General features: G+C 44.2%; 1 protein-coding gene across 1 annotated transcript; it reads left to right on the top strand.

Annotated features, from left to right (window-relative positions):
- The first annotated feature begins 14 nt into the window (after nt 1-14).
- On the top strand, nt 15-20,797 carry Fbxo11 (F-box protein 11). Its single transcript, XM_071697571.1, has 8 exons — nt 15-543; nt 4,088-4,387; nt 4,651-5,442; nt 5,726-6,578; nt 6,678-6,898; nt 7,254-7,472; nt 7,553-7,760; nt 7,849-20,797. Exons 1-8 carry the CDS (start codon nt 453-455, stop codon nt 7,976-7,978), a joined length of 2,814 nt encoding a protein of 937 aa, XP_071553672.1. The 5' UTR covers nt 15-452; the 3' UTR covers nt 7,979-20,797.
- Nucleotides 20,798-25,035: the final 4,238 nt, after the last annotated feature.

Genomic DNA, 25,035 nt, shown 5'->3' with positions numbered 1-25,035 from the left:
GCTGGGTGACGGTATACTGACGGTGCGGGTCGAATGGGGGGTGGGGGGTGCACGGCACGCACTCGCGGGGCAGAAACTTGTCCGATTGGCGGCTGCCCTCTGGGCCAGTCGGCGAGCAGATACCAAGAAGATGGCCGCCGTGCACGGTGGTAGTGTCGCTATTGTGTAGTGTATCCTAAGCTTTTGGCAGCTTCTGCCGTGGGTGTCCGCCGACCAGGATACCGCGGCGGCTGCCCGATCGCCGGGGACGCCGGGAAGGGTACCGCCGGACCTCGCGCCCACCTCGCAGCCGCAGGAAGCGCGACGAGCCGCGATCGACGGCGGAACAGGAGCGGCAGGAGGAGGCGGCGGTGGAGGAGGGGGCGGCGGAGAAAGGAGGAGGACAACGACGGCAACGAGGACGGACACGAGGACGACCGCCGAGGGCCGCCGACGATTCCGACGACACGAAGATGCCGAGCGCGTCGTTCTCGTCGTCGCGCAGCTACGTGCGGAGGTCGCGTCGGAAAAACACAAACAGGATCCCCTTGCCGTCGAGAACGGGTAAGCGAGTGAGTGAGCGAGTGAGCGAGCGAGGCGAACGCGCGAGACGAAGAAGGAGCGAGTGAAACGAGACGAGACGAGTACGAGTGAGCGAAGAGGGACGGACCGAGGGAGCGAGCGAGAGAGCGAGGAGACGAGGAGACAAAGACGGGTTTCCGTGTCGCGGCGGCTCCGTCCAGGAGCCCCGTCCGCCATCGGAACCGCGTCGAGGTCCCGAGGATGCCCGCGTGTCGGCGACGATCCCGGATCTCCACCATCTCCATCGTGCCTTTGTTCCCCTGTGGACTACGGCACGCGCTGCGTTTCCTGCTCGCTCCGCTGTCCGCCCATTTCTCCGACGACTTGTTCTCTTTTCCCACGATCCTCGCTCTCTGGCTCCCTTTTCCGTCCCTTTTCCCCCCGCGAAACCTCGCTCTCGCTTGGAGTATATGTTATTCGGAAAGGTGCTGAAAAAGAGGTGACTTCAAACTGTCTGTGTCCAGTGATTTAAGAGTTAGGCGTAATCGTTATAGTAGTAATTGTGATGTAGCGGGGAATAGGCTGTGTTCTAAACATTGGCGAGCTGCGGCTGCTGCGGCTGCTCCGAGTATTTCAACGCGTCGCGGCTGAGGTTAGGTAGCGTCGAATGTGGCAAAGCTGTCAATCGGAGGCTCGGGACTCGGGAGGACTCGGCCTGAGTCGCGTCGCAACGCAACTCGCAGCCTCGCAGCTGCAAGCGACAAAGGGACTTTAGGCAAACCGTGGCCGACATCAGATGACAGTCGCGTGTTTGACAGTTGAACGCCAGCCTCGCAATGCCGTCAAGTGCCGTCAAGCACTCCGGATCCGGATCCCCGCGACCCCTTTCGCGAATCGCTTTTCGGATTTGCGGGCAATTTCCGATTGGCAGCTACTAACGGCCATATTGCTTTTCGGTATTTGTGAATAATTTCTGATTGGCGGCTGCGCGTCCACGCCGTCCACGAGAGCGGAGCACGGCCGTGGACCCCGAGAGAGGTTGCGAGTTGCGACACTTTCTTTTTCTTTTCTTTCCGGATGAGCTGCGGAACGCGGCGTCTCTTGACAATCCTGACTCTCGACGTCGCGGGCTCGCGGCGCCGATCCGCGAGTAAACAATGGAGTCGAGCGAACGGTACGGATCATTTGGATCCCCGAAAATCCCGTCGGCCTTGAACGAACGCGAATCGGCGGATTCGCAAAATCGTAAAATCCCGAGTCGCGCGAGGACGCGAAACGAGGGGGAGAGGCGAGGCGCCCGCCGCGTCCTCGCCGACGGGGAACGGTGAGCGTGGATCACCGTTGCGATAACACGTATCTCGCGGGGCCCCGCGTGTCTCCGGGGCTATAATATAATAAGGGTTGAACGACCCCACACGGCGATACCGTCGAGGGAACGCGACCCTTATTGTAACGCAATATCGCGAGTGAAGCCCCCCTCCCCCCTCCCCCTTCCCCCCCCCCGCTCTCGATTGGAGAACGTCTGCTTTTGTGCGCCTCGTGGAGAAGCGGTCCCCGCGATTCGCCGATCGTATCGATTCGCGATCTCCGCTTCGCGATCAATCCGCCGGAATGTCGGCTCCGGAGTCGCCCTCTCCCTCCCCGCATTCTTTTTTTCTTTTTTTTTCCTTTCTCTCTCTTTCTCTCTCTCTTTCTCTCTCCTCGCTTCGTTCAATCGCCGACGATCCAGCTGGAACGCGGCGCAGCTTGCGGGATACGCGTCGATCGGTGCCGAATTTTCCGGCGGCCCGAGAGAGAAAGAGAGAGAGTGAGAGAGAAAGGGGGAGAGCAGCCGAGGAAGAAACGTTGAGAGGAGGAGAGCAGAAGCGAGAGAACAGACGGAGGCAAAATGGGAGGACGAGAGAGCAAACATTCTTGAGGCGTTCGAATATTCGGAGAGGTTTAGTTATCATTTATTAGACTGATTATTCGCACGCCAGGGTGATACTTGAAATTCTTAGAAAAGTAGAAAGCAATGTATATCCTCTATGAGAATTGTAGATTGAAAAATTAATTAATTAAACTCGAATGTAACATATATAGACTGTTATAGTTGGCACTCTCAAGTGAAATTAGATAAGAACAAAAACATTAGTATAGTTGGTACTCAGGTATTTCGAATATTTGTATTACATTGTGAAATTAGATAAGAATAAAAATGGTGTCACCCGATAAAACCTAGCAGTCGGTTTAACCGTGACGGGTGTTCGAGAATCTCAAGATTGCCGAATTTAAATCGCTCACAATGTTCCAACTGAAAGACGAGGCATTTAAAGGAGCTTTTTTGCAGAAGGAGAGGAAAAAATGCAGGGGAGGGAGGACCCCCCCCGACGTCTGTTACGCGGTATCGGCGCCGGCGGTGCGGTCTCGAGTGATGAATTACCGGTGCTCCACTTTCGCGAGAGGACTCGGCGTGACCCGGAAACGTGATCGAGAGTATCCCCGGGCCCCCCGAAATCGACGCGTCTCTCGCGGATCGTGCGCTGCGTGCGTCTGCCGCGTGTGTCAGCCAGCTAGAAAGTGAAACGTCGAGAAACGCTGTTTACAGAACGGGCGGAATGGGAGCCGCGCGACGACTCGCCCGTGGTATCGCGGTGCCCCCGTCGGCGTCGACGCGATAACGATTCGGCGATGAACGGAGAGACGGTAGTCGTAGCACCGGGTCCTATTGTCCACGGGCTTCAGTTCTGTCAGCTTTGCCGCTTTGGCGTACCGGCGTGAATTTCGGTCTCGCGATAACGGAGATCGCGTTGATAGACGAAACATATCGCGCGTGCTCGTGCATTCCATCGTAATCGCGTTACGCAGAGGCGCGTTATTGGAAAAGGTACACGCGGCGCATTGAAGTTTATTGTATGTGCGATACGCGCTCTTTGACTTTGCGATACGTTTGAAACGTTGGAAAAAAAAAAATTGAAGCGGCGACTCGTATGTACGTGCCATTTTCGTTGCTCGTGATTTCGTCATCGCGCATTGACGCGTAATTGGATTTGCGTGTCAACAATTATATTGAAATACACGTAATCGTAACGTTGTTCTTTATTAACGGATTCTCCATGCGGGTTTGCGACATTATACACTTGACAATTTATGCCGCGGCATTTGTAAAACAAGGCCACCTCGTGTCACCATGCAAATTTCTCTAATGATCCCTGGCTTGCTATAAATTACACAGCAGATAGCGAATGTTTGCGGCTACAAATGCCTTTTGTTTATAATATGATATATTATACAACTGTATTAATATGATGTACAAGTATAATGTTACGCAAGCTTATTCATGTTCGCGCAAAGAGACTGTATTCGAGAGAGATTGAAGAAACAGAAAAAGAGATAGAAAAATCAGAAAGACTGCTCTTTTTCTATCCTCCGAATTAAATTTCTACAAATCTGCGGAATAAAAACTTCTTTCTCTAAAACGGTCTTTTTCTCTTTTCAGGGAACTTTCAGAAATTCTATCATCTTTGAGGGGTTTATGAAAGAAGTGTTTTCTCACCTTTTCTTTCATGTTTTCCATTTTTCTAATGATCTCGTTTTGTGTTCTTAGCCGAGCCATGCGATCTGCCGATATCCAATCAGCTCCTTCCAGTAGTAGTTGGCGGTGGAGGCGGAGGAAGTGGTGGACGAGGCTCGTCCCCTAGTGTATCCGGAGTAGCTGCTCCCTCCCCGTCACCTCAATCGCACTCGTCGCCATATGACCTGAGACGAAAAAGTCCACCGCATCCAGATCCGGCGCCCGGCACGAGTTCCGCCCTACCGCCATCGGGTGGCATTGCCGCTACCTTTGGTTCGTCGTCCCTACCGGCGAGAAAGCGTCCGAGACGGACATGTTCGCTGTCCACGGACGGTACGTCTCAATATACGCGATTACTAACGTTTGACATGTAGAATTAGAAATTGCTGTACGTATCGAAAGACAAAGGGTTAACATATAATGGTGGATGTATCGTAAATATTAATGTTCTCGTAATAGTAATGATATAATATGCAACGTAAAAATTCCAATGCTCCATTTAACATTGTGCTCATTTCTTGACACATGGATCAGAAATTCAACTCTGAATTCGCTAAATTTCATTAGATTCTACTAATTTTAATTTCTCGCGGCAGGTATAAACACTAACACAGCGGCGCATTACCTCCAGTACGAGCTACCGGATGAAGTGCTGCTCACGATATTCAATTATCTTATGGAGCAAGATCTTTGCCGAGTATCGCAAGTCTGCAAGCGTTTCCAAGCGATCGCAAATGACACGGAACTGTGGAAATCGTTGTACCAGCAAGTCTACGAGTACGATCTGCCGCTGTTTAATCCAGCGCCATGTAAATTCGAATTCGTCTCGCCGGACGAGTCCGAGTACCAGAATCCGTGGAAGGAGAGTTTCAGGCAGCTATACAGAGGCGTGCACGTGCGGCCTGGCTTTCAGGACTTGAAGTTTAAGGGCCGTAACTTGCCGTACTTCAATACGGTTCAAGGCGCGCTGGACTACGTCGATGAGTACAGGAGCAACAGCGCCTCGGCAAACAGTGGGGCTACAGCTGCGGGCGGTCAGGGTTGCTGCAATAGCAATTCGCAAACAAGCGGGGAGGACACATCGACGCAGCATTTGGTCTTTTTACACGCTGGCACGTATAGAGGCGAGTTCCTTGTAATCGACAGCGATGTAGCGTTGATTGGTGCCGCGCCAGGAAATGTCGCAGAGTCCGTCATTCTGGAGCGAGAGAGCGAGTCAACGGTTATGTTTGTGGAGGGTGCAAAACGCGCTTACGCTGGACATCTCACGTTGAAATTCACGCCCGACGTCACGAGTACGGTGCCCCATCACAAACACTATTGTTTGGAAGTTGGCGAAAATTGCAGTCCCACCGTCGATCACTGCATCATCAGAAGCTCGAGCGTTGGTAAGTGTATGCGTAATGTTTTTATAGACTGATATAAGATTGATGAAAATGTTTTAATTAAAATTTAGAACTTGAGATTTGGAATTATCGCCGTAGCAAAAACTTAAATAAATCTCTATGACTTTATAATAAAATGATTACAAGATATATATGACTGTTCAACATACATTACAATCTTTGAAAGAATAAAGCAAGTTATTCTCAAATTCCATACTTTGTTCAATACACAATATAAATAATTTAGAAATTGTATTCATTAAGATTACGTATTTTTAATTTTTAGTTGGTGCAGCGGTCTGCGTGTCAGGCGTCGGTGCCAATCCGTTAGTGAAGAATTGCGACATATCGGATTGCGAGAACGTCGGGTTATACGTGACCGACTACGCTCAGGGCACATACGAGGACAACGAGATCTCGCGGAATGCCCTCGCTGGCATCTGGGTGAAGAATTACGCGAATCCCATCATGCGACGGAATCACATCCATCACGGTCGCGATGTAGGAATATTCACATTCGACAACGGGCTCGGTTACTTCGAAGCTAACGATATTCACAACAATCGGATAGCGGGTTTCGAGGTGAAAGCCGGTGCTAATCCTACCGTTGTTCACTGCGAGATTCATCACGGCCAGACTGGCGGCATCTATGTACATGAGAATGGCCTGGGACAATTCATCGACAACAAAATTCATTCGAACAATTTTGCTGGTGTATGGATCACGTCGAACTCTAATCCGACTATACGTCGGAACGAAATATATAATGGCCATCAAGGTGGAGTGTACATATTCGGCGAGGGCAGAGGTTTGATCGAGCACAATAACATCTACGGCAACGCACTAGCTGGTATACAAATCAGGACAAATTCGGATCCGATCGTCCGGCACAACAAAATACATCACGGTCAGCACGGCGGCATTTACGTGCACGAAAAGGGCCAGGGCTTGATAGAGGAGAACGAGGTGTATGCCAATACTTTAGCAGGCGTGTGGATTACAACGGGTTCGACGCCCGTTTTAAGGCGAAATCGAATTCACAGTGGCAAACAGGTCGGCGTATATTTTTACGACAACGGCCACGGAAAATTGGAGGACAATGATATTTTCAATCATTTGTATTCAGGAGTACAAATAAGGTAATTGTCACTTCCGAAAGGGTTGTAAGCTGAAAGTTTTGATGTTTAAGCGAAATATAACGATAAGAAAATCGGCTAAAATCGGTGTTTCTTCTCCAGGACTGGCAGCAATCCAGTAATACGCGGTAATAAAATATGGGGAGGACAAAACGGCGGCGTTTTAGTGTATAATAGTGGCTTAGGCTTACTCGAACAAAATGAGATTTTTGACAATGCAATGGCTGGCGTCTGGATCAAGACAGACAGCAATCCGACTCTTAAAAGGAACAAGATATTCGATGGACGAGACGGCGGAATCTGTATATTCAATGGAGGCAAAGGTAAAGCATTCTCTTTTTAGCAAGATTTTGGTAATAATTTTTCAGTCGTTGACTAACTAATAAATATTACATTCAGAATTTTTTTAAATAATTTTCTCTAGAAGTTAAACATATTTTGTCTGTTTTTACTAAAATTTATACTGGCTAAAGAAAGCCTCGATACATATTAAAATACATTGTAAGTAATTGATCTGAAAAATTAATGATTCTATAGTAATTCTCTAAACACTGATTACTATAAAAAGTATAATAAAAATTAAGGAATCCTTGCATGCAGATATAATGGATGAGATTGAATACATTATGTCTCATTGAAAATTAGACAGAATCGTGATTTTTGCGCGTCTTGATACAGGTATTTTGGAGGAGAACGACATATTTCACAATGCGCAAGCGGGCGTGCTTATATCGACGCAATCGCAGCCGATCCTGAGGAGGAACCGGATTTTCGATGGCTTGGCAGCCGGCGTCGAAATAACTAATAACGCCACGGCTACCCTGGAATTCAATCAAATATTCAATAATCGATTCGGCGGTCTGTGTCTAGCGAGCGGGGTGCAACCGACGACTAGAGGTAAACACCACTCGCTTCCGGTGGCCAATTGCCGGTGCTTTTAACAAGAAAGTATTGCACGCGCTCTTTTCTTTTTTTAGGCAATAAAATATTTAATAACCAAGACGCGGTGGAGAAAGCGGTTGGGAACGGCCAATGTTTATACAAAATCTCTTCGTACACTTCCTTCCCCATGCACGACTTCTACCGTTGTCAAACGTGCAACACGACGGATCGGAACGCGATATGCGTTAACTGTATAAAAACTTGTCACGCTGGCCACGATGTGGAATTCATCAGACACGATCGGTGAGCTCGTACGCTTGATTCCGTGCATTATTTAGACGCGCCATAAATGGAGTAACCATAATGTAATCGTGTGCATTAATATTTCTAGATTCTTTTGCGATTGCGGCGCCGGAACGTTGAGCAATCAGTGTCAGCTGCAGGGCGAGCCTACGCAAGACACGGATACGTTGTACGATAGTGCGGCGCCCATGGAATCACATACACTTATGGTCAACTAGGAACTAACCTAAAATAATTTAAACAATCAAACAATGTTTAGAGCCGTAAGTCCAGTAATATTGCGAGCACTCGCAGTATATGAATCTCTTGCCGAGTTCTTTATAATAATCTTCCCTTTGTATACTCGTCTATATATATCGTATTTGTTATTCTTTAAAGAAATTCTATTTATTACGATGATTTTGTTTTTATTGTTAATATCTAATATATTACGATGCAATGAATCACGTAAATCACTGTGTGACAGTAATATTATTTTTAAAGATATTGTAATATGATCGTCATTTATTTTTCTTATCAAAATTGCCACCTTTGTCCACCGTATATTATTAAGTGTAATGTTTTTCCTCTTCTTTTTTATGAGAATATATTACGTTTTCATATCGACGCTTATTACATCACATTTTACGCGCAGATAATAAATTTTTTTACAAATAAATTATATTCCTTAATTTATACACATTATTTTAATCATTCAATTGGTTATCTTTCTTCTGAGTCTATTTAAAATTACGAGATGAATATTGCGAATCCATTAGTTTTATTGCAAATGTTATTTCTCTTTGATTGGTTCTTGTTAAAGATTTTTAAGAGAGACGATTCTTTCTGTGGCCAAGGCTAATAAAGAACTCGGCAATCAAATCGCCAAGAAGGCGATAGTAATAAAATAACAAAGAAAGCCCTCATATGTGTAAAACATACAGTATCATGTTAGGTATATCAAATTAATTTAAATGTGTAAACGAGGGGAACGCTAGGCTGATCGTAAATCGAACTTTTCACGTGACCCTTTTTACTGAGGTTCTACAATCCTTAAAATCTTCATATAACAAGAGTGCAGTGCTGTAAAAAACGAAGGAAAGGAGGAAGAGAAACATGTGTATACGCCATAATGACACTCGACGCCTCATATTACGCTCTAATGAACTGCTTAAAACTCTAACGGAAGCTGCGATAACGTAGATAGGACGAATATAAGTTCGCACAGTGTGAAACAATGTATCCGGAATGTAAATTGTATATATCGAACGCGAAGCAGTAGTAACGCCGAGAGCGAATAATATAATCATATTATCTACTTTTGAACAGAAGCATCAATCCACAATGAAAGAACGTAAAGCGTATAAATAAAATTTGCACTGTAATAAAAGGGGACTTAATCGTACCAGTGTACAAAAGGAACGCAAGCAGTGCGTGTGCCGCACTTGAAATTTCAAAACTTAAAATCGAATCATTTCACAAATAAATAAAAAGTAAAGGACTGTAAACCAACCGGGTCACGGAACGTCACGATCATTTACGTATTATCAAGTGCAACTTCGTTGACTTGTCGAATCTATGTGGTACAAATCTCGAGGAGAAAAAAACGAGAGGAAACGAACAAAGAGGTCGGGTAATCAACACGATGAAGATCTGCAAGACACACCGGAACAAATGTCTAAAATATGTGATATACAAAACTCACACAGGTGGAATAATCAAAATAAGAATAAACGTGCTGCTAATTTTTCGACATAAACATACCTCGTAATTAACGCGTAACGATTCTATTAATCGCAATAGTGAATTGTGATGGTCCTAAGTTGCCCCCACACGGGGGAAGTGCATAATAAGGACAAGATATAAATGTTGAAAACTAAATTGAAATCACGAAGGAAAGAGTGGAAAAAAGAGTGCGTATACGCGGGAATGTACGACGGTGTATACCAGTGAAAAAAAAAAGAAAGAAATGAAAACGAAAGCAGTTAAGCGTTCGAAATAGAAGATGTACTGTCCGAGGAACAGTTTTTAAAAAGTAATCTCGAATTTTTCAGAGTAATCAGATTTTTTTAATTATTACGTTAGTGAGTAAAAGAAGTCTAATTACCTTATTGTAACGTGTAATTTTTCCGGGAGCGGCGCGCGCGCTCCCGTGCGAGGAAAGGAAGCGCCTATTAGCGATATAATTTTAGACCGAAATCACCTTTATTTACGCAAATGGTATACATATATAGATAAGTAGAGAGGAGCGGACTGTCGTGAGGCATCATTATTGTGAATTTTGTTCGGAATTTAACAACGTAATTCGTTATTCTATGTGTATATTCTGTGGTATCTTTTGTATGTCGTGTACGGCAAGGAGGCGCATGAAAATTGCCTTTCAGCTTTACCGACTCAGGAGGATAATATATAAATATATACATTTGTACATATATATATATGTATGTGTCTATATATATATATGTATATATAAATACACGTACATATATATATATTTAAATATATATATAAATACATACATACATATATAAACTGTATAACTGAATGCTAGAACAGTCGCCAGAACATGTCGAGCAAAGGTCCGGATTTAATTTCCGGACTGCTATTCTGAATATACGACACTAAGAATTTTAGGGAATATCTCCGATATATGTATATATATATATTTCTGATATATATATAATATTATATATATATATATATATATATATATATATATATATCAGAAATATTTTCTACATATACACATTCAGTTACCTTGAGATTAAATTTATTTTTTGCAAACTTTGTATCAGAAATATGTGGATATATATACATATATACATATATACATATATACATACATATATGTATATTTATATACATATATCTCTGATACATAACATATATATGGTATGTATATATCTACAAATAGTACTGAATGGGAGAAGATATTAAGTGAAAGGCATTTTTCGCAGCGTGTGTTGCATTAAATTTAAAGGAGAAAAGATGAGATGTATATCAAATCTTTGGGTTCTTGAGTGATATATCGTATGGTCTGTTGTTTTGTTTAATAATTGTTCATTTGACGAAAGTTTGTGGATCTTTTTCTGTCCGACGTTTGAAGCGGAGGAACTGCAGAAGAATGCGGCGATGCAATGGTACGCGATTAAATTATATTACGTATATTGCAATTATATATCGGGCGCGCACTCACAAATGGTTTTTTTTTGTTTTTTTTTGTTTTTTCTCTTCTTTCGCGTCGGAATTATCGATCAGAGTTTACGCCGCTCTCTAAATTGAAAGGGTGATCGTAGAAATTTATTTATCAGATTATTTATCAGAATGTATAAATTAATGATTGAATTTGAACACTGGATGTTCTGCGTTATCTTTGGATCGAATTATTTTATTGTATACATGATATGTGTTGCAGAGATGTATGTATATGTAAATACATTCTTTCATCTTTTTTTTTTATTTTTTTTTATCTAAGCAGACTGAAAGAGAATCGCGTGCGCACGTGTACACGCCCGCATTCTTCATCTCTCTTCCGAGGGAGAATAAAACGAAACCCTCGGAGGTATAAATTTATCATCGCTCTTGCAGAGTCGTTTTTTCCCCTCTCCCGAATACGCGAGGGGAGCATTTTTCTGCGATTTCTACCTCCTCACATACGCAGCAAGAGAAGGAGCTTCCCCGTCACAGCGATACTGTCACTGCTGCTATCTATTTAGCGATTCAGTGAGACTTGTCTAAATCTACTGACATTGAAATTATATTAATAATTAATAGTATAATATTAAAAATTTGTTGAATATCCTACAAAATTTTTCCGTCGACGAAAACTTGTGGTTCATTTATCATTGTAGCAAGATGATCCGCGATACGGCTTATGCGAAAAACTCCAGAAATATCGGGCTGAAAAGATGTTGTTAATACAACAAAAGTGCCTCGAGAATATACTGTTTCGTGATTCTGTAATTAGAATCGTAGAAGGCAATTTCTAGCGAGCAAGATTAGCGTCTCCCAGGCAAGTCTTTTTGCTGTTCATAGTATAACAACTAACGAAACTCACCGGCGACAGTGACAAATTCGGCCGTGTCGGCGAGTTCTTTTTCTCCGTGCAGTTCCCCCAAGTATGTATGTTGAGTAATGTCTCGAACACATTGTTTTTGCGCAGCAGCCGTGTATATATGTATGTACATTGTAGGATGAGGCAGTAACCAAGCGGCGAGCGATTCGTGGGCTCGTATAATAACTTCCCGACTGCTTCCACACTCCGCCTGCTCGAGCGTACGCGTTTTACGGCTTACACCCTCGTGACCTAAAACTCCAAAAAAAAAAGGGAAAAAACGAGGAAAGAGGGAGAAAGGAGGAACACACACATACGCACTAGACGCGAGAGATAGGTAAAAATAGGTTTGCACAAAGAACTTCCACATAGGTACATACAACACACAAACACACATACATACACACACACACACACACAGTGGGTCGAGACTTTCATATTCGGCTGCGGCACGATTTCAGTGTTTCTCTGTTTCTAGTTGTTGAATGTATTAGAGATAAGACTCGATCACAGCAATAGCAAAGCCCCATCCTCCACCCCCCGTCCTTCCAGTTGTGTTTGTCATTTCCACAGTTCCGCGTGTAAGATCCGCTGACGCTAAATAGAGCTTTATCGCACGTTCCCACCAAAGTGACGATTGTCGTTTCACGATATGTTTGCGAAATCTTGAGAGTGAGAAGAGCGCGAGCATCTTGCAACAGAAAAGAAAGGAAGAAGAGAAAGGCCAAATAAATGAAAATATTTGTATCTGACAGGAGTCGAGATCTAGACGTGAAAAAAAAACCGACGAGTGTGAAACAACGTAGCAATTACGTTGATTGTGCGTGCCGGATTGTCGAGCTAATCGGCTTAGTCGCGAGCAATGAGCGCGTTTCGCAAAAAGTCTCGAAATGCTGCAAAGCGTCAATTGGTCGGACGCCGATTATCCTGAACGCTAAATTCTTCCGCACGATCGATATTCAAAGCAAAAAAAGAACAGGCAAACATTTTTTACTTTATATTCTATTGAATCGCTCTATTTTTATACAAAATATTTATGCGGAAATTTATATAAATACTTTTTCATATTTGTATCATGATTGTGTTTTTATTATTACGCTTTGTTTGTGTTTTTCTTCATGTGAGAATTTTGCACGGGTAATCAATAACGGATATGTTATGTAGGTCGCCCTCTCTTCCCCATTTTTTATATTCGGATAATCGGCGTCTCGCCGTGTACAGGGTGTCTCGAATATTCTAAAAATATCTTGGTTTAAAAAATGCAAAAAGAAAATACGTCAGGTACAAGTTATTAAATTTCGAGGATGTAATCTGACCAAGAATCTCACATACGATACATTTATCGATGTTGCGCAAAGCGAGATAAATCGGTCTCTCTTCATCGCGACTCTTCGATCGCTCCTTTCCACACAAAGTCTGTATACTTGCACCCACCGTCAAGTATCGGCTCTCTCGATTTTCCGTCAGCAAGTACTTGCCATTATTACGTTAGTTGCCATAGCCCCATACCGGTGCGGTAGAGAAGCTAGGTAGATTAAGAACATACGAAGATTGTTGTGCAAACACACGGATCCGCAAAAATCATAGAAGTACGTATAGTGTAAATATTAACTTGACCATTCTATATATTATATATATATATATGTATATATATATATATATAGAATAATACATACAGATATATATATACATAACGTAATGATTGCACGATTATATGAAAAAATATATTATTGTCGATTATAATTTTTATTTTTTTATCCTTTATTGTTAATTTATGTATCTTTTTCGTTTTATCGGGACGTCAGGAAATGTGTTCGGTCTATCGAATTGCGTTTCCTTTTGCGTCTAGGGTAGAGGGAGAAAACGAGAAGGAGGTCGAGCGTCTTTTTGTACGATCAAATAAACGATACCACCAAATAATTACCCCGAGGCAAGTAGATTTCGGTCAACCGGTTAGATTTACGGAGTGTGACGTTTAAAGTCGCGAGCGAACGAAATTTACCGGTACCGCGCGTACCGACTCGAGCGGCACGGATGGAAAGAGGGACGAGAGAAAATGGGTAAAGGAAAAACGTAGGTCGCTCTTTCCCACCGTGATTGTTCGTTTAAGACTGCGATTCCTCGCGCGTGATAATTACGCAGCAGCTAAGTAGCGTGCGTTAATTGGAGGAGAACCGAAAAATCTAATTTCGTCACGTTACGCGAAATGTCACAGAACATATAAAACGACAATAAGAGACAGCAGTTTTGCTCTTTGTCATTATCTATAATCTATTAAAATCGCATATAAGGCGGATTGTTCGGGTATCGCACGCGTGTGGTGAGATAAATAACATTGCGCAATATACAATGTGCTAAATTTCGTACTGTAGCGAACATAATTTCGTCCTTGATATTATCCTGCAGCACGTACGTAATTTACCTTTTTTTTTTTTATAATTAGTTAACGAGTTGAAATTACCAGAAATAACTAAATTCACATTTTTACAAGAATTACCTTCGTGTGCGGAAAAGTCAACCTTCGATCGACCGAGACAATGAATGTATTTGCAATGAAAGATTATCGTAAAATTTTTCCGCAAGTCGCGCGAGGAAGAATGAGTCGTTTTGCAAAAATGGTCGTTTCGTCTCCTATTATTAACTGTCATGCAAGAAAGAAATTGTTTGCAACAAAAAGAAAAAGCGAGCGGCCGCTTTTTTATAGTTTCGTGCTGATCAGAGATCGCGAGACCGTTGCAATTTTCACGAGATCAAATATCGCTACTAGCTGCACGCGAAAGTGATACCTACGTGTGTGTGTGTGTGTGTTTTTTTTTTCATGACAACAGAAACAATCCTGCGATAGCCGTAAGGTTTATTTTTCCGTATCCGCGACATCGAGAGAATTGAACTCGCTGGAGTTACACCCGGTATCAATCTCCGATGACGAGATGTGAAACGGGATCGCGATCGTATCGAATTTCAGTCGGACGCAGGATTGCAGGGGAGGAAAGAAAGGGGTGGGGAAGCAAAAGAAACGAAGGGATGGTTTTCGCTGATGTTGTACGATTCCGCGCGACTCCCCCATAAAATGGCCTTAAAATAGTTGATGTTTAATATAATACATACGAGAAGCATTGTAACTGTTAGACGGATGTATCTTCGCGCGATAGATAGAGAAGCGTAAAGTTCTACGTTTATTTTTGGAATTACGCGAATTTCGTCGCGAATCAGAATCATGCACGAGCGCACGCAGCCCCTCGCGACTAGTAATAATTAAAGATCGCATCAAAGGATCATTTTTCGCGAGATCCTTCCGGTCCACATTTCAACGTCGAATGCGGTTCTACGACTTCATTCTCGTCAAGTATTAATCTTGCTAATTAAATAATCCCCATCGATGTACGGTTGCGCAGCTTTAGCGATTAATTAACGAGACTTAATTCGCGAACGCGAATCTGAATTCTGGCACTGAATTATGACGAGCTGGATTATGATTTATGGGGATGTAATTGCACACGATATTTGCACGCGAGGGATGCGTGCAAGGTGTAACGAAAAAAAACTTTGTTCTTCCAAACTAGATGGAAGTTTCCAGTTTTCACGAATCACCAGTCGTGAAAATGTCGAGGATTCGAACCGGTTTAATTTCGATAAGCTCGCAAAGAATTTCAAAATAAATTTCGTCGAAATTTATTTCGAAATATATGAATGCGAAATACATAAATAAATTTCGAGAACAGAGGCTGTAGGGACGCAAAAGTTATTTGTTTACGACGTGCGCGATGAAATGACGATTGGCGTAAAATAATCTATTTTTCCGCAGCGCGGAAAATTGGACTCGTCGAAATTCTACCGTTTTCCGCTTCCCGCAAAGTGTACAATATCCAAATCTGTAAATATTATGCGTGTGTGTGTGTTGCGGGGGTAATCTTTATGAGGGTTAAATCGAGCAGGCAGTACAGCGTGCCTTTCTGCCACCCCCGAAGGATAATCTTTCAAGATAGACCTTTCAACCCTTAACCGGCGGTGTACCCTTTTACATGTATAATATTTTCACGTGAAAGGATCATAAATTACAATGTTGAAGAAACTAATAATTTACAGTAGACACGATAATAATGGGATAATTGAGTAATGGGTAGATCAAGACTGATAACGTATCAAATTTCTTGACATTTTATACGTGACCTATGTATGCGCTTCCGGTTAAGGCTTACGAAGCCTTTATTCAGTTCTTCGCGAGGCTCGGACGAAAAAAGAAGCGGGGCAGAAACTGTTATATCACCATTTTCACGCTTATTACATTGTAAGGACGAAAAGGGGGAGGGACTATTGTCACCACTCTAGCATTTATTACGTCGTAAGCGAGCGAGCGAGGGCTCCGCGATGGAACGAATATAAAATTCAACGATAATTTAATCGAGCTCAGCGCAGTGCCAATTCGTTTAACCCTCCGATGCATTTTCAGCACGTCGGAGATAACCCCGGTGCATCGTAATTTTCCATCCTTTCTTTTTTTTTCTTTCGTCGAACGCGCATTATAAATATTCACCGTTTCGTTCATCAGGATTTTTAAAAATGTAAAAATCCAGTTCAATACCTTGGGAGCAAACGCGCCAATTGGATTTTTCCCGGAGGAAAAATATTGGCTCCAAAAGTTTGCCTAAAAATCTGGCGGATCTGAAGGCAGGCGGGCGCGAAAATCTGGGACACCCCGTGTAACATTTCCTCCTTTTTATTCGCGGGTCACGGAACGGCATCGTCGGAGTCTCGCTCCCGCTCCCAAGGTATTAAGCTGTTCGGGACTTTTCGCTATATCGCGTTTCGGATCACGGTTCAACGCTAACGTCGCGGACAATACGGGGACTTTGGCGTTCAGCCCGGTCCCGTCCGAGTTACGGTATCGCGCGAGAGAGCTTCCTCCCACCGATGAAAATTATATTAGCCGGAACTTTGACTTCGCGGCGCGCGTCAGGAGGGGTGGGGGGGGGGGGTTAAGACGAAGCCGTAATATCTAGCGTGAATTCCCCGCAAAATCCGCGATCCGTGTTCGATGTAATCCGCGTTGCTCGCTAATCTCCCTTTGTTTCCGCTAAAGACTCCACCGCGCCGAACTTGGCGAGCCGACGAGACGAGGTATATACGAGCCGGTTGCGCCAACGTTGATTAATCGACCGTCCAAGTATTCTTCATTCCCCTACCCGTTACAATACAGGGCCATGATCTGGAATGAGGCAGCTAAAATCGCTAATCGGAGTCAGTTAGCCCCCGGATTGACCGTTCGCACCCGCGTCAATTAATAACGCTCTTTGTGATTAATTGTACCCCCATATTGCGCCGCGTGCGTTGTACCGAGATACTTCCAAGCCTACTGACTCATCTTTCGTCTATGCATGCGGATCTTTCGGTCGACTTTAACGTAAAATGTGATTTTACGTCAAAGAAAAACGTCTTCATTTGTCGCTAGTTTGCAAACGAAAGGGTGATTTCCGCGGTACGAGCTGCGTTCCGAGAAATCTCACTACTAGAGCCGCGAGTTAGGTACGATCGGTACATTTACCGTTTAACGTAGTTAAACTGTCAATGTAGTCACCGTTATCGCTTTGCTATCTTTGTCGTGGATAGGAACGTCATTCTGAGGTATACTTCTCGGTCTAAGGGCGAATTGTTAACGAGAGTTAGTTGGTCAGTCGGTCAGACGTAGTTAACAAAGCATTCTTTATTCATCCGTGTTATAGATGTGTCTACTATGTGACTATAAACCGGGACAGCTCGAGACTCAGAATAACTTCATCAGGGCTGCATGCGACCCTCATGGCCACTCGGAACGTCGGTCAATTATTAAGCTACGGTCTACTAATGTAGCGCTCGCTGTTTACTTCGCTCGCGTAGGATGATTCTTAATTCTCTGTGCTTGATGAAAGCGTAATTATCTTCCGAAATGCATTCTTTCAGATAGAGGAATGCCGTGAAAAGAAATTGGCCGAAATACGCATACACATATACGTATATGTATAATTTATTAATGACTGCAAGCAGAGAAAATCTAGTGTCAAAAAATTTTTATAGTTATACTGCGACCGCCAAATGAAATTAATTAATTTTTAATTAAATATTAAAATTAAGGTTTTTACAAGCAGGAAATACGATACGTGATGAACCGAAAGAGAAAGAGACTTTTAATATATTCTGTAAGGGAATCCCGCGTAAGCTTGGATTATTTCTTTTCATGCCTTTGCAATATACATCAGTGTTTGTAGAGCATCTTTGCACGCTTCTGGAATAGCACGTTTTTATCGATCCCGGTAGATACGATCTAAACTGTTAATTAACCAAGACTGACGGGGTGCGATCGATCTTAAGCTGCTTTTCTAGCAGGAGAGAAAACCCAAAGTGCTAAAGCGCAAAGCGTTTCCGGTTTGGTACGAGGCAAAGCGCCGCGGACTCTACGGATAGCACCGGGGAATTGATTGCAACACGCGAGTCTCCCGCGTACATAAATAAATCGTCGCCCGCAAAAAGTTTCAGCCTTGCTCTGATTCCCATAGAATGCAGAATTCCCAGCATCTATATCTGTGCGCAATTCCCTCGATCGCGGTTGAAGATCGGTCGATCCACGATCGCGGGTTGACGCGAGAGGGAAATAAAAATCGAAAGCGGAGAGAACAAAAAATCGGCATGACAGTTTCGTCGACCGCGATCTCGATCGCCCTGCGAGAAAAGAAAACGAGTAAATATACTCTTTATTCCGTAAAGTGAAACTTATTGATTTCGATCTTCGATCTCGGACTAAACTCTTTCGGAGCAAGGGGGACTTTTTGCGCGTGGCGATTTGGACGAAAGGCCTATTATTTCAAATTCGTCTCTTCGAGCGAGCACCGAACATTACAATAGCGGGTCGTCGTCGCGACGGAAGTGCATCAAGCGAATCGATGCGAGAGAATCGCTTACGCTGATCGCTCACGACGGGAGGACCGTCGAAGTGTACAGTACAATACGTACGTGTAAGGCTAGGGTAAGAAGTAACGCGATTAATGTTTCACTCCCGGCCCGATGCAGCCGCTCCCGTTCGTTGCGCAAAGTGCTGGGTACGCTTTCGCGTCCCTTTGGAGGGCCAAGCGCTTTAAAGGGACGACGATGGGGCTGACGTGAGCGCGGCTGACGGCTCCGAGCGCGCCTCGCGTCCGGGGTGTCAATATTTTCTCGTGCAGTATACCGAATATCTCGCGCAACACCTAAATCGTACATTCTGAGAGAGTGTTTAGGAAATAAATAGACGATGTATTTAGGACGGGAACAGACGATCGATTTTGTCGCGCGCACACACTGCCTTAATAATTTCGAGAGAAAATATATTTGTATGTTTAATTATCTGTTTTTTTCTTATTTTGATGTGTTTTACAGAAGATACGCAGTCGACGAGAAAAATGACCATTATTGGAGTGGATGACCGCATATATCATATTTGTCGCGTTTATTTGAAATGGCAATTAATCACTGTCGATCCCTACCTTCACCTACTTCACGCAACAATTTTTCAGGAAAATAGTTGGAATAATGATTCACGGCGCAACGCGAACCATTAAACCGGAGTTAATTAACCGTGGCTCGCGCGCGACATAAAAGCCGACTGCATCAACGTCGCTTTACGCTCGGCTAATAGAATTACCTATCTCCGCTCGCGTTACAGTTAAAGGCTGCGAAGGGGCGGAAAAGTCGTAAAGTCGGTCACAAAGGGTGTTTAAGGCGCGGAAAAACCTTGACCCTTTCATCATAAATCACTTTCGAGCGGGTCACGCGGTCTTGCGCCGAGTCCAACGCGCGATATGGCGGTGTCGCTAAATTGGCTCATTTGAGAGCGCTTAATGACGCGTACGCTCGCAAAGAGGGGTGGGGAAAAGGTTCGGGCAAACGGCCAACCGACCCCCCTCTCCCCATCCCCCTCCCCGACGGCGGAAACCCTTAGAAACGCGGCCGGGCCCTGAACGAGGCGGTTCGCGTGATCGGACCGGGGCGCCCCACGGCCGCCCGTGTACCATAATAAACGGGGAAGAAAAAAATATGTGCACGAATTACCATGTGTCTCGCATACCACTATACTCTAATGACAGCATCGATAATGCTCTAAACGATAAGTACCTAAACGACACACCGTTTAAGCCGTATCCAACCCGTAAATCTCAACTCTAGCTGCACCAAGTGCCATAGTCCATAGGTACACGATTATGATTACATATAGAACTCGATATAGCGTCAGCAGCTGATCACGAGAGAAAGCGAGCGAGAAACAGAGAGTGTGAGAGAGAGAGAGAGTGTGTGAGACAGAAAGAGAGAGTGAAGGACAATTATTAATTGCGCGAGCAATTAGTTCTACGATTACCGTGACTGCACGCAGAGCGAAAGGGGGAAGAACCGTGAGCGCGAGAGCGTGAGTGAATGAGAGAGGAAGGTGGCGGGACGACGGTAAGCAGGAGTTACGTTTTGCCGTCGCGACACGTGACTCGAGAGATCCGGCGACCTCCCGAGAAAATCGGATATATAGCGTTCTCGAGCGTCTACAGATACACCAATATATGCGACAATACACACCTTGAGATTGATTGATTTCCGATCCGCCTGTCGCCTCGGTTACTCTGCACCAAATCCCCTCTCCCTCGCCCCCCGGAATACACGCATCCGTTATTGTACATTACACACGCCGGCTTATTTTTCGACGCCGTTAGTCTGCGATTAGATTTGCCGCTTCCATCCCCGATCCCCCGTGACTCGCGAGCTACCCTAAGCATAACGATGGCGAAGTTGATGAGAGATAAGGAGAAGAAGAATGAGAGAGAAAGAGAGTATGTGTGCGTGCGTGTGCGTGAGAGAAAAGCGTGAAATAAGAAATTTCGTGGATGGAACGAGACGATGATGCGTGACGTCTTTGCGAGAGACATTATCGAACACTTGGAACTGTAGTAACAAATTGCAATTGTATGTTGTAAACATTACTATTTCAAATATAATGCTATTATTAACAGAACATACGTGTGTGTATGTGCGTGTGCGTGTGTCGCGGAGCGATGTATCACGCGCCGTTCTCATTTCATATTGACGAGTTACCTAAAATATATATCATGTGAAAAAAAAAAGAGGAAAAAGAAAAAAAATCCGAGCTCGCTGATGCTTGCCGATGGAATGTTGCGACCAAATGCGACGTTTCCCCGGTTCGTACAATATCGATTTCTAGCGGATGTCCCTTTTAAAAGCTGACTGACGTCGCGACGAGCGAGAATGAAGTCTTTTTGGTCTTTTTTGGCGTCACATCCTTCCCCGTTTTCCCGTTTCGGAACGACGCTCGAATATTCTTAGATCTCGCCCGTTTGCGGGAAAGACAGCCGAGATGAATGATTTTATACAATCCGGGTTAACCATGTCTCCACCTATTTTATAGCGCATCTCACGAATATTTTATTCCATTTAAAAGGGGTGACCCCTTTCCGATAAATATATCGACTCATCAATTCCCTTTGAGTTATTAACGATCGGAATTACTCTCTCTCGGAATCCCCCCTCGCGAAATAAGCTTAACTTAATAAAATCTTTAATTTGATTTCCAACAGACTTCGCCTTGATACAATTTTAATTTCAGGTTCATTTACGGAGACATTTAAAGTTAAACGTTAAAAATTCACGGTAAATTACGGTCTTTGCAATCTTGGCTCAGAAAAATGCAATTTCGAATTTTTTTATTAAGATCAAGACTTTTACCGCTATCTTTCTAAAGGGGGATATTCTGGGACACTTTGCACGTCAGTTTTAATACTCCCTCCTCCTGTCCCTCCCTTCCTTCCTTCCTCCTTCTGTCTCTCTCTCTCTCTATCTCTCTCTCTTTTATTCAATCCTTTCGCAAAAACTGTCCAATTGGCAGCCTCATTAAAATAGCTAATTGTATCGCGAATTACACAAGTGAAATAAATGTAAACGAAAATGAATTTATCGACCAGAAAGAGAAAAATATCTTTAGGCGATATCTCGCGGGATTATAAAGACAGGTTGACGTAGATGGTAGATTTTATTTTTTACCGAGAAATACGTGACTCGCGTGTCACGCGTATAAATAGGTACGAGTACGCTAATTTTATTCGTTGTAATAAAGATTTACGCCATTTTTACGTCAGGCAATGCGCCATGCTTGGGCTATACTTCTGTTTTAGGAACGTATATTTTTATATTACTGGCTGCGCGAATATAGTACACTCGTAAAAGAAGAGATAGAGAAAGAGAGAGAGATAGAATATTATATACATATATTATATTTAAAACTCTTCAAAGGATTAGAGGTAATCTACGCCCGGAATTAAAAATGATTGAAAACGACGTCTTTATCCGGTGGATATTTTTTTAAATATGAATAGATGAGTTAAATAATAAAACGTCAGTTTTTAATAGAAAATACGGGCAAATAACACTGACCATTTATTAAAAACATCGAAAGAGTTATGAAAATACCGATTCCGATAAATACGAGAGCGTTATTCAAATAATATACCTTCGCCGGTACCTCTGATCTCCCTTTGTTGACGACAGCGAATAAATTTTAAAATATTCCGCTGCATCGAAAATGGTAAAAAAAATGAATGCCAGCTACAGTTAACGACTGTGCGGGATATCTCGAGGATTATAGCCTCATTTCCCGCATTTCGCGCGATCGATTCCCTTTTCGAGACTCGAGTTTCTCCCCGAATTCATCGAAACGCTCGTCATGTAGTAATTATCGGAATTGTAAAGAATAGAGCGCGAGGGTGGATGAAATAGCTCTTGGCGGACGTCTCGTTAGAAGCTCGTAAAACAACGCGAACAATGATAAACGTGCGGGCGCACGCCTCGGAGGATCTCCGGGCATTTTTAATTACGCCTAAACGCGTAACGAGGTGCCGGGGCGGCGCGCCGCGCCGCGCCGCGCCGCGTGAAAAATTCTCGACCTATATCTACGATATGCCGTTTCGCCGCGCAACCTCGACGTACCGGCGCACGGGGGAGAAACACTAAAAATAACGAGAGGGCGAGAGTGTAAAGGCCGGCACTCGAGGCACGCAAAGGTCGATTACGGGCGGAACGAGCGGCGAGTATCCAGGCATCAAATCCTTCTGCATAATTCCGCGCGCCGTCTTCCGCCGACGTGTAATATAACGCGCCGAAACTTAAGCGGTCGTCTGCGACCGGCCGTTTTCCTCGGAGCGCATATCTCGCTCCTCCCGGATGAAATAAAACCCATTTTTCTCATTTTCGAATAACGCGAAGCGAAATAATGAGGAGGACGCGTAGGAGGGACAGTGCTTCTCGCTCTCGCGGAGACACGACCTACGACCTACATAATATATAGGTCCGAGAAAAATCGAGGTAAATTGCTTGCGTTTCGCGCTTTGATCTTGCAACGATTAATATTTAGATAGCGAGATTAATATGTGTCCCGATATTTACCAAACATTTATTAGACGTTTATTGATGTATCGTTATTGAATATTGATTTTGCTGCACACGGTGGACGAGGGAGGGTGATTCATTTACTCAGTTATACCTCAAAAACCTGGAGGAAACGACGCGTAGACGACGAGGGTTTAATTAAATCGCTCCTCTTAAGAGCGTTTTCAAATGTAAAGGTAATATATCGGGCCAGTTCATCAGCATTGATCATTAATAACACGGTAATAACGAAATTGTGTTTCCAAAGCCACACGCGGCCGATTCGATTACTCCGGGACGATCAACCCAAAGTGATTGCCCGATGTCAAAGTAGCTGTCGCTTTAAGTATACGCCCTGCCTTCCGTCTGCGTTTCCAGCTACGACCTGAAATTGCGGTATAAATTGCCGCATAGAAAGAAAGAGAGAGCGAGAGAGAGAGAGAGAGGGAGAGAGGGCGAAAGAGAAGGCGAAAGGAGGAGGGTGGCGCTTATATGCTCGAATTCAATTACACATGAATGGCCGGCAAGCATGAATATTTTCGCAACGACTCCGACGTTGCAGACAGGGCTCGTCTTGGGCCGCTCGCGCGCACATAGCGGCGATGAATCCGATCGATCGGCCCCCAGTCACGCTGACCGACCTGCCGTGTTGCCCTCTCGCGATTTCGATCTATCGAGTGCGGATATCCGCAGCGCGCAAAATTGCTGCCCGCTCGTAATTACGTCGCCCTTTCGTCGATCGGCCGTATCTTCGTGAAACATTCACGCGTGTCCATCGGCGTCCGGCGACCCCCCGCGACCCCGCGCCCCACTCCCCCGTCCTCGCCGCCCCCCCGAACCTGTGTGTCGCATGAAAAAGAGATCAGCACAATGCGCATCATTATACGCGGGTAGAGGCGGCGGCACGCGATCGATCCGCGCCGTAATTTTGCGAAAAGAAGCGTGCCAAGGGCCGCGCGCGTTCCCGTTCGAAACGAACGAGCGAGCGGAGTCGCGCCGTTTCCGTCACCCCCGCGTCTCGCTGAATTCACCGCGGTCGTCGATTCCTTTCTATTTGGCACTCTTCCGTCCTCTTCGCCATCCTTTTCTACTTTTGCCTTATCATGTTCCATTTTATTCCCCGCGCCATACCGTATAATTCAATTTAACTTCATTTAATTTAGTCTCATTTCGCGCGCTGCCCTATCCTATTCCACTTTGCCTAATTCTGTTTCATTTCGGCCTCTCATCCCCCATTTTATTTTAATTGATTTTATTTTGGCCTGTTTTGTCCCCGCTTTATTCGATCCGCGTTTGATTTCAATGTGTTTTATTTTATTCCACCGGCGCACACCACCACCGGTCGAAAGGACGAAAGGGAGAAAGAGAATTACTATCCTCTCGGCATTATTATATTCGAGTACAATAAAACGTCGATTATTGCATACGACAATTAAATTAGTTACATTTTTACGGTTGCACGTCGATTGCACGTCGTTTTTGCGTTCCGCGCGCGGTGCAGATCGACGAAGCTTCCCTGCCATTTAACAACGTTAATTTGTGCAAACGCAATCGTCGTTTAATTCATCTACATCGCGTAATTATTCCGGAATTCTTTTTTCTCTCTTTTCCTCTCTTTCTCTCTCTCCCCCTCTATTTCTCTTTTCTCTTTCTCTCTCTCTCTCTCTCTCTCTCTCTCTCTCTCTTTCTTTCTATCTTTTTCTCTCTTTCTGCAGTTTATGTCCGGCAAAGAGTGACAGTTTCGAAAAGATCGGGTCTTGCATTCGACACTTCTGGATGCGGGTGGCAGTGGCGTTAACGATCGCCCTGCGGAAA

Source organism: Temnothorax nylanderi, unplaced genomic scaffold, assembly GCF_030848795.1.
Source record: "Temnothorax nylanderi isolate EJ_2023f unplaced genomic scaffold, tnyl_v1.0 TNYL_tig0012_pilon, whole genome shotgun sequence".
NCBI classification, from domain to species: Eukaryota; Metazoa; Arthropoda; class Insecta; order Hymenoptera; family Formicidae; genus Temnothorax; species Temnothorax nylanderi.
The sequence above is the reverse complement of the archived record's forward strand: the minus strand, read 5'-3'. Positions and strand labels throughout refer to the sequence as shown.